The sequence below is a fragment of the Scomber japonicus genome, chromosome 11, assembly GCF_027409825.1.
Source record: "Scomber japonicus isolate fScoJap1 chromosome 11, fScoJap1.pri, whole genome shotgun sequence".
Lineage (NCBI taxonomy): Eukaryota > Metazoa > Chordata > Actinopteri > Scombriformes > Scombridae > Scomber > Scomber japonicus.
The window spans coordinates 22070136-22085251 of NC_070588.1; the positions used below are offsets into that span (position 1 = coordinate 22070136).

The window sequence follows — 15116 nt, forward strand, 5'->3', positions numbered from 1 at the left end:
CTGGGTGACGTTGACAGCCGAGAGGACACTTCCTGATGCTGGTAGCCGGGTCTAGCTTGGCTAGCTAACAGATTTCATTTTCACAGTTTGGGTAAACCTGTGAAGTACAGCGTGGTCAAGTCGTCAGATACAGGTGAGAGGCTTTCTTGGGTTTGGTGTCGAACGTAGTTTTAACCACACCACAGTATTATTGCAATCATTGATTGACTGTATGTGACTAGCTAGCAAGCTAACCAGTTAGCGTTAGCTGGCTAATGTTACGCTAGCTCATCCAAACAGGTGTTGGGAGCGATTCATGGGAAGTAACTTATAAAAAGATTCACACCACGACTAACAGATAATCTGTTCTGATGTAAGGAAAGTGACGATGATGTATTGTTATTTTAAAAGTGTAATGGATTACCTAGCTCTGATTGTTTATTTATGGTAGCTATTACACAGTGAGCTACAGTAAAACCTGTTTTTGCTGACAGATTGCTAACAACGCGAAGCTGAAATTGAGGCAGATTATTTTGTGGTGAACAAACGTAATACAGTGGAATATTAACTATATTGTTATCTTATTTAAAACATAATGTGTAGTTTGTATTGTCATCGTTGACACTGGCCTAGCAAACTTTTAGGAGAAAGTATGTGCGCCATTGACAGATGACTCTGCGATTTGCCATCATTAAAATAAATAATGTGAGAGACATTTGAAACGTTTGATTACAGTTTACCAATTTTTAATCTCAGTCGACATCTGTGTGTTTTCGTAGTTGCTCTGCTAAACGTTAGCTACCACATAACCCTTAGCATCCAGCCAATTATTCATCTGGCCAGGACATGCAAAGCCGGAGCATCTCTGAGATTGAATTCACAGTAATATATTGTCACAGTCAATCCGGCTGCTGACTACATATGATCAAGCAGAGACACACTGATGTACCACAGTCAGCAGGCTTTCTTCACTTCATCACAGAAATAGAAGGTTAATAAGGTGATTATACACATGACATAATTAATATCTCATATATGATCCCCATGAAAGAGCCACTAGGGTCAAAGTCTGTCAGGAGGTCTATCATAGCTTAGAAAAGTCTTTGCCACATCATTTGGCGTGGTTTGACCCTTAGACTCTGCAGATGAAGTGAAACTGCGTGGTATTGTAACTGTATATGCATAGCTTTGATTGGATTGTCCTCTTATTGTGACAGAGATTATATCTCCCCGGGGGGGGGAGATAGTCTCATTGTTTAGAAGTGAACACTATCAAATCAGATCCTGTTTACCAGGGACTGAAAGTAAAGGGAAGCATGCTCCCTCTATTTGTAATTGTCAAGGTGCCCTCAAGCAAGACAATAAGGCCCAATCAATGTCAAGAGCAGCTGCTAATTTCATCATAACCCAATCATACTTATTAATGTAACAACCACATGTTAATCAAAATAATGACTTACACTAATCTGTTCTTACCCAGGGCCTCAGTTTTACGGCTATGATAAGTGCATTTAGTTGCTTTTATTTATTGTGATGATATTAAACACACATGTTTCATGAAGTCACTTTTTATTTCAAGATTTAAACTTTCCCATTGTACCTATTAAGAAATCTTGCATTTAAAGTGGAGAAGGTTTTCTGACCATTTGGAATTATGCTATTTTGTTCTCAAAAATGAATGCATATAAAACTGTGACCAATACTGTGTTAAATAATCATTATGACTGTAACCACTATCTTGCAGCCATAGTGATGCAGCATGTCGCATAAATAAAGTGTATATTGGAAACCGAATCAATGGACTTATTATTTCATTGGTTGTTTTTAAAACTACTTCCTCTGTGACCCCTGTTTAGTGGTTGGAGCAGAAGAGGTCGGACGGCACAATGAACGGCCAGCTGGACCTGAGCGGGAAGCTGATCATCAAAGCCCAGTTGGGTGATGACATCAGACGCATCCCTATCCATAACGAGGACATTACTTATGATGAGCTGGTGCTGATGATGCAACGTGTCTTCAGGGGCAAGCTGCAGAGTAACGACGAGGTTACCATCAAATACAAGGATGAAGGTGAGTGAGGACACCTGGTTCATGTCTGCTCTGCCCTAATTATTCTCAAGGGTAAAAATGTCAGTGTTGAGTTTTCCACACACATTATCTATTATGAAGTCAGGTGCAGTTGGTACTGATCATGTGAACATTACATTGGTTCACTTGACCATGTAATTCTAATAAGGGAGTGAATGTTGTTTTTTGTTTTGGTATCTTAACATATTTTGTTAAGTAGAGATAATTAGCTATACAGTGAATCATCTGCTCTCTTCTTTTTTTTATATAGATGATGACCTCATCACCATCTTCGACAGCTCTGACCTCTCCTTCGCAATCCAGTGCAGTAGAATACTCAAACTGACTTTGTTTGGTAAGCCGTTAAAGCATTTCCTTTTCATGTTTTGCTTTGAGAAATCCCACACCGTAAGCCTGTAGGTTTTTAAAGTCTTTATTTCACATGATAACCTCGTCATGATGAACTCTACACTAAGATGATTCTTCATCTGCTATGATTGGAGAATCATTTACAGCAACCAGGCACTGGAGGGCAGTCCAGCTTAAGCTTTTCACAACACCTCTCTGTGTGTCTGAAAGTTGTCTGCACTCCCTTATGACTAATTTGGGGTGGAATTTCTGTGTGTCACTAAGGGCTGGTTCAGCAGACAAACAGTACAAATAATAGATATGTGCATCTTGACAAAAGATCCAGTTATACTGGATCTTAAATATCTTCCACTTCTTTAGTCCACAATCATTCAATAGCCCTGTAGCTGTGTGACTTCAGCTGTAGGTCATAGAAGAATTAATGACATTACTCCAAACAACCAGTTGGGCTCACATATCAGGTTGAAGCCTGTTTTTCTCACTTTTAACAACATGTTACATAAAGTTGTGTTGACAGGTTTCAGAGTTTTTACAAGAGTATTTGCATGTAGTGCCTTACTTGACCTAGATTATAATATGACCATTGCTTGAATCAGAATCTGGTTCTGTTTCTTGAAAACAAGACGAGCCCAGCAGCTACATGGCATACACATGTAGCTAAGGTGTTACAAATGTGATCTTTTCCAGACATAAACAAACAAAACAATGAAAACTTGAATCACATTCAGCATTACAATTTATCCATCAACATGCAAACTTAATTACAAGTTTTGTTATCATACATACATTACAGGCATGAAAGTAAAGAAGGCAGTCACATGCAGACTTAATGATAAAGTATATTGCACATAATTATTTTAATTGTACTGATCAAGTGTGCCATCTGGGATTGTTTTTTTTTTTTCAATCACAGCAAAGCATACATGCCCATATAAGGCCATAAGCGCATGAGGGTCAGCATCTGTAAATATCTAAATACTTGGTAATTTTATTGATGATATGTTTTTAATGTCCTGGCAGGCTGTTTCTATATCACATGTGTTTTTTGTTCATGTTCATGAATTATTCTCTTTCCTGTATATGTAATTCATTTAAAGGCAGGAGTATGTTCCAGTGCTTTGCTCTTATATAGCCTAATTGTGTCTCCATTATGCCAGGAATCAAATTGTAGTTCGGAGTACAAAATATTGCTATCAGCTATGAAAACGTCTCATAAGCGTAGCACACATGGACTTTAATCAGTAAAATGTAACAATCTAATCTAGATCTAAAAGTCAATATGACTTGCACAAAGTTATACATGCAGTAACACACACTCACTATGCTCTTGAATCTGTACTGACAGCGTGTTTGCCGTGCAGCTCTTCCAGCCAGTCTGTCCTCTAGTTGCTGCTGTTTTAGCCAGGGATCCATAGAGATATTTGTTTCTTTTCTTCTTTTAAAAATATTTTACTTCCTCTCCCAATCAAAGCCGAGCCATGGCTCGTCATCACATGTCGCGCCCTCACGTGGAACTGATATTCTCCGACATGTGTCGATATTCAAAGCGAGCAAGAGTAGATGGAATCTCATTGCAGCTCGTGTCTCAGCGCAGCGCCTCATGACCCCGTGCATCTCTGTTCAGCATTATCCACTCAAACTCAAGAAACTTGTGCGAGAAAGGAATGTCCGGCAATCTTCATTCTCACATTCGGTCTTCTGCAATGGAAATTCCACTCGTCTACAACTCTGTAGTGGGAAAATGAGAGTTGAAAGTAATTAAGAGTGGCCTGTGTGGTTCAGGTCACACGGGGTCACTCTGCTAAGCCATAGTACATTATGAGGCATGGAGGAACAGAACATAATTTTAACTTTACTGTGTTTCCTACAGATTGGTTAATGTGATTGTTTTATTTATTTATGCACTATGTGTGACTTTACATTTTAAATATACACACAGTTAGTGGAAAGACGAGCTAACCTACAAGCCAGGGCTTCTTGCATTGCTCAATGCAGAGCTGGTGCAGTGAGGAGGAAGCTTTTTGTTGTGAATGGCTTTGCAGATTCAACCATGTGATAGATGATCCCTGTAATACCAGATATTACAAGTGCAGAGCTAACAGAATTGGGACAGATCATCATTCATAATGCACGCATACTTAGTTTTGAACTAACAGCTTTTCCAGGTCACACGTTATTCACACATGTATATTGGGACATGTTAATTACCTACAAGCAATCATGTGTATTATCAGTAAGTCAGTTAGTTAGTTAGTCTGCGTTCTTTTTGGGTGTGAGGTCATGCTGCTTGGTTTTCCTACCACTTTTAGTTTGGTGTACCAGCTGACAGACCAGTTGACACACTTTTACACAGTCTGACCCATAAAGTCTTAATAGCTCATTGGTGTAACTTAGTTCTTGACCATGATCTGTATCAATAAGGAAGTTTAAGTTCAAGGCAGCATTGTCCCAAGTGGGGAACGATCAGACTTAATGAGATCCAGATTTAGTAATGCACAAAAAAGCCCCATTAATAATGGTACTGACCAGGGGATTGCTGTATTCTGTAAAAGCGATCAGGAATCAAATTCTATCCATCAGCCTCCTTGAGGTCTCACACACAAACGCTGCGCAGGGATGGAAAAATGTTTGACTTTTCTAAATCGGTCCCCAAACAGATAACAAGATTCTCTTTAATTTGCTCTTTTGTGTCCCTTAAATCCTTCCTTAAATCTGCAGTGAATGGTCAGCCACGGCCTTTGGAGTCTAGTCAGGTGAAGTACCTGCGCAGGGAGCTCATTGAGCTCAGGAATAAAGTCAACAACCTCCTGGACAGCCTGGAGCCCCCCACAGAGCCTGGTCTGGCTGCTACAGCACCCCTCAGTGGTAAGCACTCCCCCCACACAGGAACACACACACACACATTTACACATTGTAATGCCTCAAGTCTTCCTGCAGTATATGTGTACACAACTGGTCTCTGAATAGTTTTAAACAGGAGAAACAAATGAGTTCACACAATACTGATTAAACCTATCGCAGCCAGATAAATCTCTCTGTATATGGAGTTTTTAAATATGGCATCGGGTTTGACATCATGCCACATGCTCTGTGGAAAGACAGCATGCAGCACGTGTATAATTACATACTGCATAACTGCATACAGTACGTTGTAGTTCAGTCCAGTTTAACTGTGGTCACTCACACCCACACACGCCCTTCCCTCGTCATCATAAATGACCAAAGCATTTTCTTGAGGGCAGTGTGCAGTCATTTTACATTATGGTAGTTGGCTGCTGTACTGATTTTCAGTTGCTGTTTGTAATCCTGTGTGAGCTGTAACTTCATGTAGCTTTTTCTTTCTTCTCACTTCTCATCAAGTACATATTCAAATGTGATTTGGCTTGAATCAAGCAATGAAATGGGCAGCGGTTATCTGTATGCTGCCTTTTGGCACCCTGCTGAGACAAACAGGTGGATTTATTTTTTGAGTTATAATTAAGGTCAAGGTTTACGAGGCTTTGACAATGTTAATTTTAAAAATCTGTTTTTGAAGATTACTCAGACCCTTATACCCTTTTTTACTACATGTTTGTGTTCGTGGTCTAACAACAAATGTGTTTATAATTGACTCATGCAAAACGTGGCATACATGTTTTGCGCCATTTCGATCTGCCAGCGCTTACACATTTTCCTGGCTGCATTTCTAGAATCAGTGGATGGACGTGAGGGTAAGGTGGTGACAGCAGAAACCACAGTGAAACAGGCGATCCCAGTTAGTGCCGCCAGCATGTCAGCCTTCGACCCGTTAAAAAACCAGGATGAAGTCAGCAAGAATGTCATCTCCGCTTTTGGCCTGAGCGAGGACCAGCCTGCAGGTATCACACACTAACCAACCTCAGAAAATTTAAGGATGCTATTGTAAATTAATCTGACTTTAATCTCTACTGTTATTCGTGAGGGCGCGTGACTGGCACGTCACTTTTAAATTTAACAGATGTTTTTTAGCTCGCTCGCTGTTTTGTTTTAACTGTCACATAAGGCATTCATATCTCCAGCGCACGCCTGTCTCCCTCTGTGGTGTCTATAGCTCTGCCAGCGGTTGCACCAGAGGAGCGCTCAGGAACGCCTGACAGCATTGCTTCCTCCTCGTCTGCAGCCCCTCAGCCAGGAGTGCCCCCCCAACCACAGGCTCCCTATCCTGGAGTACAGCAGGCACCCCCAGCTGGCATGGATGGTGAGCCACATGCACACATGCCATGTTTAACACAGCATATTAGCTGACGAGGAAGGTACGCCTGTTAGGCATGCGCTGTGGGATATTGTTCAAAAGACCGCAGGGAGTCAGAAACCCTGCATTGTGGGTGGTTACACAATTAAATGTTCTTTCACAGTGATGCCATTACATATTATGTTCCTCTAACGTTACTACCAAAGTGGCTCCACTAAAATGTGAGCCCCCGTTGAGCAAGAAAGTTTCAATGTTGTTCTAAAATGTCCAAAGACTATAAATTGTTGTATTTATCTGCTGTAATGTGACATAATTACTGAAGTTAATCTTTGAAACATTCTGGATAAGTGGGGTTAGTTCTTACAGTATATTTATCAGTCCACCACCTAGAGAGACATGATTTTAGCTGTAATTTATAAGTTAGTCAGTGTCATAAAATGTTTAATCTAAAGATCTGTCTAACTTGGCAGAGACTCAGCAGTCAGACTCTCTTTTCTCTGTTAAGAAGCGGCTGAGATTGAAACTAAAATGAGAATAGCTGGTCTACCTTTAAAGGTCAGTTCAGTCCATCTTTAGTGAGCCAGGTTGGATTAGGTTAGCCACTTTTCTTGTCTTGAGAAGCTGCAGCATTTATTCACTACTACACTGTAGTCTTTACTGTATATTTACTGCTAACCTTTTCCTCTGCTCTGCTCATATTCACAGTGCCTTCCCTTACGCACACACACTACACACTGCCGTAGTCCTTAAAGAAGCTACACTACTGTTTTACTCTTCTAACAGTACTTTTCATGTAGATTTCCTTTAAAGAATTCATGGGTTTGATGCGCTAGTTGATGATTCAAAACAATTCCATGATGATGTTTGTTGTCATGCTTGCACAATGTGACTGAAAATCATTAGTAGCCCATTCATATTAATTAACAAGTGAAATTTTAGCAGTGACGCTTACTGCCACTGCTGAATGACTATAAGGTAAACACTTCTCCCATGCCACAGTCATTACAGTCCTACATGTGAGATGTGACACTCCTAGTTGTGCCCACTCACGGAACATTTGTGATATTGCATATTTATGTGTGATTTTGTATAATGATAGCCTCAGACCATATTATAATACCATTGTGTAGTGTCTGTGTCACTTACCATCATATTAGCTCTCATAGGATTACAGACAGTATCATTTTCACCCTGCCAGAGACCCATAGCTAATTAGATCGAGTAAAATATTCATTGAGTGGAATATATAATGTTATATGTGAGGTAATATGATATGAGCAGGGCAAACTGAAAGAAACAGAGAAAATAAAGAAGCATGCAGCAAATAATTTCAATCAAAATAATTAATAGGGGAGCTTAGCAGACAGGATGAATATACTGTGCATTTTATAACCAAGTTACATCATCTGAAGTTTGCAGTTTACTGCAGCAACTCTAAGCAACTGTTTTTGGTCTGATCCATTCTGCTGTCGGTTTCATTCAATGAGGAATGATCCTTGAGCCTAACCGTGGTGGAATCTTAATCACCAGAATGTAAACAAGAGTATCCTTGGAATTAGTATTTATCTTCCTCTGAGGAGGCCTTATCACAGCACTCCCCTGTGTGCAATCTTTAATGCAGACATGTTGGGCCCAAACCCAAGGCCTAAATAGAGATAAATGAAGAAGGATCAGGCAGTGCGATGGTAAAAACAAATCTTACTTTGCCTGATTTTCACAACAACACAGTATCTAGGACACAGTTCAGAGGGAAAGTTTTGCATCTCCATTTCCCTTATCCCTTACTTAGATGATAAGGATGCAGATTTGTTATATTTTTCTCTTTGTCGACAAATCTCATGCAGAGCCAAACCAGCATTGAATTGATCTTGCTTACTAGAATTGTGCATGTACTGCAGACCTCTCACCCAGTGGTGTGGTTCATTGATGTGTTTTGGACATCAACAGAGAAGCCAGTATCCAGCCTTCAAAATAAGTGAATTATCTGCTGTGTTTTGTTTTTGTCATGAAAAGAGGCCCAGTCAAGTTCACAGAGTCACGGAGAGGTGAAACCTTCTGTTTTGATTACCATGTTGCTGTAAATGGACTGGATTGGTTTCATCTCGTGGTTTGGTCCAGCTGAATGCCGAGACCACTCGAGCATAGGAGATGCCTTTTGTACCAGTGTGTGAGAGGCATTACTTCCATTCAGAGCAGTCAGTGGACTGACGTCTGACCACACCTGTGACACGATCTGCACACGTGGTATGAGTTCTCCAATTTAACTGGTGGTTTATGGTTTGGCCTGGTTAGCGGCACAGGACCAAACCTTAGGGCTTCCTAAGAGTTTAGTTGGTCCAGAAGGAAGACTTATTCTGTCATGGGGTTGGCCAGCTCAACAGAAAGCTATCCATGGTTCTTTTTTTCCCCCTCTTCTTCCATAACACAAAGAATGGGAGAAACAACAGACGGCTTAATATCATAAGTAACTTATTTGCTTGTTTGTTGTTTGATTCTGACCAGAGAACAGAATTAGTACCAGCCACAAGCCAAATGCTGGTAAAATATGCTTCCCTCATTGACCAAAAAAAACTATCTATTGGCTGGTATAATTTAAACTTTGACTCACCAGAGGACAGTGGATGGAAAAGATAATTTTGCACCCTGATTCTGACCATTACTCTCAGGCATTACTAGAGGTGGTGACTCAGGGATGCCATTACGGAAATGAAGATGGGATTTTTTTTATGGAATTGCCACTGTCAGGGAAGAGTTTCGAGTTCCCATCGCTGTTAATATTGGCAGCTAGATGTGAGGTAGTAAGTGCCCAATCCCCTGTGTGAGTAGGAAGTTAAGCAGGACAGGATTACATAGACTGGCAACTCTTGCTACATACCATCTTTTAGTCTTGTGATATGTTTTTAGATATTTCAGTATATCTCAAACCCCAAAGTGGCAAAAAAGTTTGTCCTCTACTCATACATGCCTTTATCACAGTATGCCTTCCTCATCTCTTTCCTTATGCCAAGCAAGGCTGCACATGGTTGGCACTTGGAGACATTAAACGCTCTGTCCTCACATTTTTCCTGCCTCTGGATGCAGAGACTGTTTATCAGTATGACAGCCTCAAGGCAAGTCAAAGCAGCCAGTTGATGCACAAGAATTTGTAAAACGGTTATACATGAGATTGTATGCCAACTGAGCATGTGTGGCTTTTTAAAGGCAGCCTTAAGCTCACTTTTAATGCAAGCTTAAATTACATGTTGCCATGAGAATGCTGCTAATGAGATCCATAAGCAGATGGTAAAGATTTCAACCTGTTGTCTGTCAGATGCCGATGGACCCTTGGCAATAATTTACGTCTGTGCAAGAGAGAAAGAAACCATAAACACATACATATGTCTCAACAGCTCAGACAGTTTCGTGGGGTTCTTTATCAGATGGGCAGACATGTGCTTGGTGTGAAATGTTTGTTTAAAAAATAAGACCATGTTCTCATGACTCCTTATAAAGGCATGCTCAGAGGTCAGCAGAACTACAGCCAAGTGCTTTGTTCCAATGAACATCATTTTCCCAACGTGATGTTTCTCCACTCTTGAAGCAGCGCGGCTCTGTCAGCGAGCCCCTTGTCATTTCTGTCCCGCGAACACTTAGCAGGCCGATGGCCGACCTATTGGCTACACTGAGGTGAAACAAGCAGCCACGCATCCTTCTATCGCTCTTACATAAGACTCATGATGGATTACAGACCAAGGAGAACAGGAGAAGCAGCCAATTTCACACACATGCCTCTTCACACAATAAAGACCATGGTGCTCATGTTAAAGGTGCTGTCAGTGAGATAACACATGGTTGCCACATCACTGCTCTGCTTATAAAAAAGATACTACAAAGCTAAATTGATTTTAGCAGTATTTAGTTGTGTCCCTTTTGAGCAATGTAAAGTAAGTACATTGAACATTAGCCTCTTGGACTATTTATGTGGATTTAAATATAAAAAGTAAATTTTGTACGCATGTACTATACAGGAAGTGCTGCTTTGAATGTTTAAATCATCACCAATCATTTTTTTCCACAGTATGGAGGTATATATAACATTAAAGCTTATTCTTGAGTACATTAAGGTTCTTTGACAGTAGTACAAAATCATTAAATAGGAGGTCCTCATCTCCTTTTCAGCTTTGTTCTGTTTTGACACAGAATTGTAAGTACTACTATATCAGCCCTCCCAAAGAGTGGAAAAGCAGCAGTTTTACCAGCTCTTGAAAAAAAACCCACTGGACTCTGATGTGGCTCTTTTTCACTCTCTGTGCTTTTCATGTGCAGTCACCCCGATTTATATGCCAGGCAGGCGAACTGGGGGTAAGATTTGGGTCTCGTATAAAGGGGAACATTGGTCTGCCAAGTCTTCATTCAATGGAAAACTTTGTAAGCTAATTAAAAAAAACAAGGAAAAACTTTCCATGTTTTTTGAAACATAAAAAAAAAGATTGTGCAATGGCGTCCCTCTCGAGCTAGATAGTATCGATTATTCGTCACACCACTCAAATGGGCTAATATGTGTAACATGATGTTCCAGGCTTCCTTTGGGTTTTCAGAGGCCTTTAAAGGATTACTATTTAAGTCACAACACTGAGTGGAGTTGAACAGTTGTCGAGGTGATTGTGACCATCCTCCACATGTGCACGTAGGCAGTGTGGACTGGTGAAGTCATGGTTAGTAAAAGTGCAGCAGGAAGTCACTGTCTGCAAACATAGACGTGTCTGGTGAGGAGGATGGCGCCTGTTGAGTTATGCACGTCTATGTGTATACAGCATCTTGATAGCAGGTATATGCGTCAGCCTCTGTTTTAAGAGAATTTGAATCTTTTGTGTGTGTGTGTGTGTGTGTGTGTTTACGTCTGCTCGGGCACCTGTGTGCTGCTCTATAGCTTGAAGCCAATTCTTACTGTAATGTGCCACAGACAGATTTCTCTAGGTATTGCACTCTTAGCAACAAACACTTATATCAAAGTGGTTGCAGCTGTTTCTATGGAAGCACTCGTGTATTATTCTGTCCAGCTGCACAGGTGTTTCCATGAAGATACAGAAACCATATTTACACAGTTGCTTCATGTGTCTTGGGTGCAATTGATAGCTATCCAGTATCAAAAAAGCTAAGTGTAAATGCAGCCAAAATGCATTCGGGACACATTGTAATCTGACTAAACACATTCTAGCCAGATGTTGAGAAGGGGTAAATGCATGTCACTCCAAGACACTTACTGTAACTACATCAGTAAGTGATCTGTTGAAGCCTGCACATGGTCTGTCCCCTCTGATAATAGAAGCTTAAGTTACACTGAAATGAACATTGTGGCTGTAGTGATTTCACCGTATTTGATCATATTGAAATGGCCGTTGTAACATGAATCTGATCCCTAATAAGTGAAACCATGATGTAAGAGTGTTGATCAGTGTGGGTTAGTGAGTAGGCAGTCATCCATGACTGTGTCCAAAATAATTCAGTTTTTCAATGCTCTGTATATAATGCACACTTCATAGTTCACTCAATAGAGAGCAGAAGATTAAGATTTTAAACATACTAATCGCCCTCATTTAGCCTCATCACTGACAGATGTGGAGTCACACTACAGTAATTCTCGCATCCTACAACCTATTGCATTGTGGGATTGTTAGCAGAAAGCGATGTTAATGTCATGGACACTACTCTTTTTTTTTTTTTTCCATTGTGGAATTTTTGAAGACACTATGTAGTGGAGAAATAAACACCCTCAGGATTTGGACACTCAAATAAAATGGCAGAGGGTAAATAAAGTGCGTAATAAGTAAAGATGTGAGTGATTTCAGGAACAGCCCAAATGTTTGTGTTAGTTTGTGGGTAGTCATTAATGTTTTAATGTTTTTGGCAGCTTTAGGTGGGTTACCACCACTCTCGGGGCTTAAGTGGGGCTGTCCTGATTTGCATATAGCTCAACACAACTAAGACATACATATTACAATCAGATTCCTGCTTTGGCCAACCGAGACACATACTGTATGTGGCTATGTGTAAATGGAAGTGTCTTGAATCTCATATGACACTTCAATTTAGTCTAAAGGCTAGAATGTCACATAGATGAATGAATAGTGGGTGACAGTTTCTCTCTCTGCTGTTTTCAGGTCAGGTGTATCAGCAGTACCAGGCTCCAGGTGGATACCCGCCTCAGCAACCAGGTGCCCCACCACAGCAGCAGTATGGTATGCAATACCCTGGTAAGAGCAAAAATGCTCACCATTAAATTTGTGGTTTGTTGTGAAGTGAGGTGGATTTCTTTCCTCTCTGGAGTGCATTAAAGAGAGTTTCTTCTACCTGCCCCTCTCAGCAGGATACAGCTCTCAGCCCGGAGCCCCTCAGCCTGGTCCACCACAGCCGCCGCAGCAGCAGTTCCAGAGCTATGCGCCTCCCTCCTCCCAGGCTCCTGCCCCAGGTCCAGCCCCAGCAGCGGGCTTCCAGGGTGGCCAGCAGCAGCCTCATCCATCTCAGGCAGCCCAGCAGTATCCACCAGGAGCCTTCCCTCCTCAAAACTATACCTCCCAGGCCTCCCAGCCTGCCAACTACAGCCTGCCACCCAGCTCCCAGCCCGGTTCTGGGTACCAGCCCCGCCCTGGATACACCCCGCCTCCGGGCAACACTGTCACCCCTCCACCCGGAGCTGCTAACCCGTATGCTCGCAACCGCCCCCCTTACGGCCAGGGCTACACCCAGCCAGGTCCCGGATACCGGTAAAAGAGGATAGTGGACGATCCTCACACACACACCCAAACTCCCTACCCCCTATGTGGCTCCAACTGTTTGGACTGGGTGCAGGAAACATGCTTTATTGCTCTGCATCTCCCCTCGTACAAATATCAAGTCCAAATATAAAACAAGCAACCCCCTCCCACCCACCCCCCCACCAAGTCTGATGGTTAGTGTTTGTATGCTGTCTCTCCGACACACCTCTGTGTTCTGGCCTTGGCATACGTTCCCTGTTTGGTTTTTTTTGTGGGTTTTTTTTTTCTTTTTTTTTTTTGGTCCCTCGTCTCCTGTCACCACCACTGTCTGCTCTGCCCTCTTGTATCTGTCTTTGTAAAAATGTAACCAGTCTGTATGCGCACACCTGGAAGACCAAAACAGGCTGTTTCACAAACTGTTGTTTAACGTTGTTTTCATGGTAACACTTCATTTACCGAGTCAGCATCCTTGTACTGCATCTGTGTTGTACATCTCAGCCATTGTTGGTTTACTGTGCGTCGATGCATTTATAAGACACTACCTAAATGAAATGTTACTCCTTGTTGTTATGTTTTGTCTGTTTGTTTTGTTGTTTATTTGATCAATTTCACCACCATGTCGGTATTAATAATTTGTCAATGAAACTGCCCCATGTTGGGAACACTAGCTAAGTGATGGCTTATGGGAGTTGTAGATCCCAGTGTCATGAAACAAGTTTTTTCTTCTATTTAGCTTGTTCTATCACCTCCAGTAAAGCTTGCGATTGCTTTCTTTCTCTTTCTCTTATCACTGGTTTTTACTAAAAAAATCAAGGCAAATTCCACCTTCAAGTGAGATTAGTTGTTTATGTATAAACTGTAACATTTTTTTCTTGAACCTAATAAATGATTGAGACCCAGATGGAGTTTATTTTTTACTTTTTTGTTTTGACTGTGCAGCTCTTGGCTCTGTCAGTTCACTGTCTTTCTCTCAACACACACTGTGGTTTCTGAGTTCATGTCTGTTAAGTTTGGCTTCCCTTTTCCCCTTCTCCCCCAACCGGATTTGGAAAACTGTGGTAATGCTGGTGTCCCTATTTTGTTTTCCTGTCTGAGGGTTGTGGTTGGCTGAGACATGTGGCGTGGGAGCATGTGGTTGGTCTTTCATGTCAAACTGTCTAACTGAGTGAGGGCAATTGAGCGCAAAGGTTTTATTAAGGATAATTTAGAAAAGTTATCTAACACCCTCATTGTAATCAGTGCCAAGCTGACATCACTCATTTTAGATGAATTTGACCGCTGTAAATAGTCTGCAATATTGATAGTTAGGATTTATTGTATAGGTTTATAGTCTTCAGGGTTTATTATATAGGCTTAATGGTTCATTTCTGTATTACATACCCTCTGTTTTTAGGTTGAGATCAGAATTTAAGCACAAAAACACTCTGCTATTGCATCATAAAAAAGAATTTTGACATTTTGGAAAATAGGTTTATTAATTTGCTTGCAGATAATTAAGACTGATACCACTCGTGTGTCTCTGTGCAAAGTATGAATCTATTTCAAGCAGGCAGATAACTTTGCTTGGCATACTGGAAATGTGGAAATTGTTACCCTGACTCCGGCCTGTAATAGTAAACAAGATAAAATGTATTAACTAGTTTAGAGGTGCTGGTAGACTAGCAGCAATTTCTTTGTGCTAAGCTAAGTTAGCCGTTAGCCATATTTACTGCAAAGACATGAGAGTGGAATCAAAATGTGATGAAACTCATGGCAAG

General features: G+C 41.1%; 1 protein-coding gene across 4 annotated transcripts; it reads left to right on the top strand.

Annotated features, from left to right (window-relative positions):
• tfg (trafficking from ER to golgi regulator) lies at positions 1–14258 on the top strand. 4 transcript variants are annotated; one of them, XM_053328729.1, is made up of 8 exons: positions 1–133; positions 1836–2049; positions 2318–2401; positions 5134–5280; positions 6105–6272; positions 6485–6631; positions 12766–12858; positions 12969–14258. In XM_053328729.1, exons 2-8 carry the CDS (start codon positions 1866–1868, stop codon positions 13370–13372), a joined length of 1227 nt encoding a protein of 408 aa, XP_053184704.1. In that variant the 5' UTR covers positions 1–133; positions 1836–1865; the 3' UTR covers positions 13373–14258. The 4 variants fall into 4 exon arrangements, with proteins under 4 accessions (XP_053184704.1, XP_053184705.1, XP_053184706.1 ...); XM_053328730.1 differs by having other exon boundaries at positions 12972–14258; XM_053328731.1 differs by having other exon boundaries at positions 12766–12843.
• The last annotated feature ends 858 nt before the right edge of the window (positions 14259–15116 follow it).

Coding starts and splice junctions, on each gene's coding strand:
- tfg (XM_053328729.1), top strand. CDS start 1,866: ATGAACGGCCAGCTGGACCTGAGCGGGAAGCTGATCATCAAAGCCCAG. Junction 2,402..5,133: donor ACTCAAACTGACTTTGTTTG/GTAAGCCGTTAA, acceptor TTAAATCTGCAG/TGAATGGTCAGCCACGGCCT. Junction 6,632..12,765: donor ACCCCCAGCTGGCATGGATG/GTGAGCCACATG, acceptor TGCTGTTTTCAG/GTCAGGTGTATCAGCAGTAC.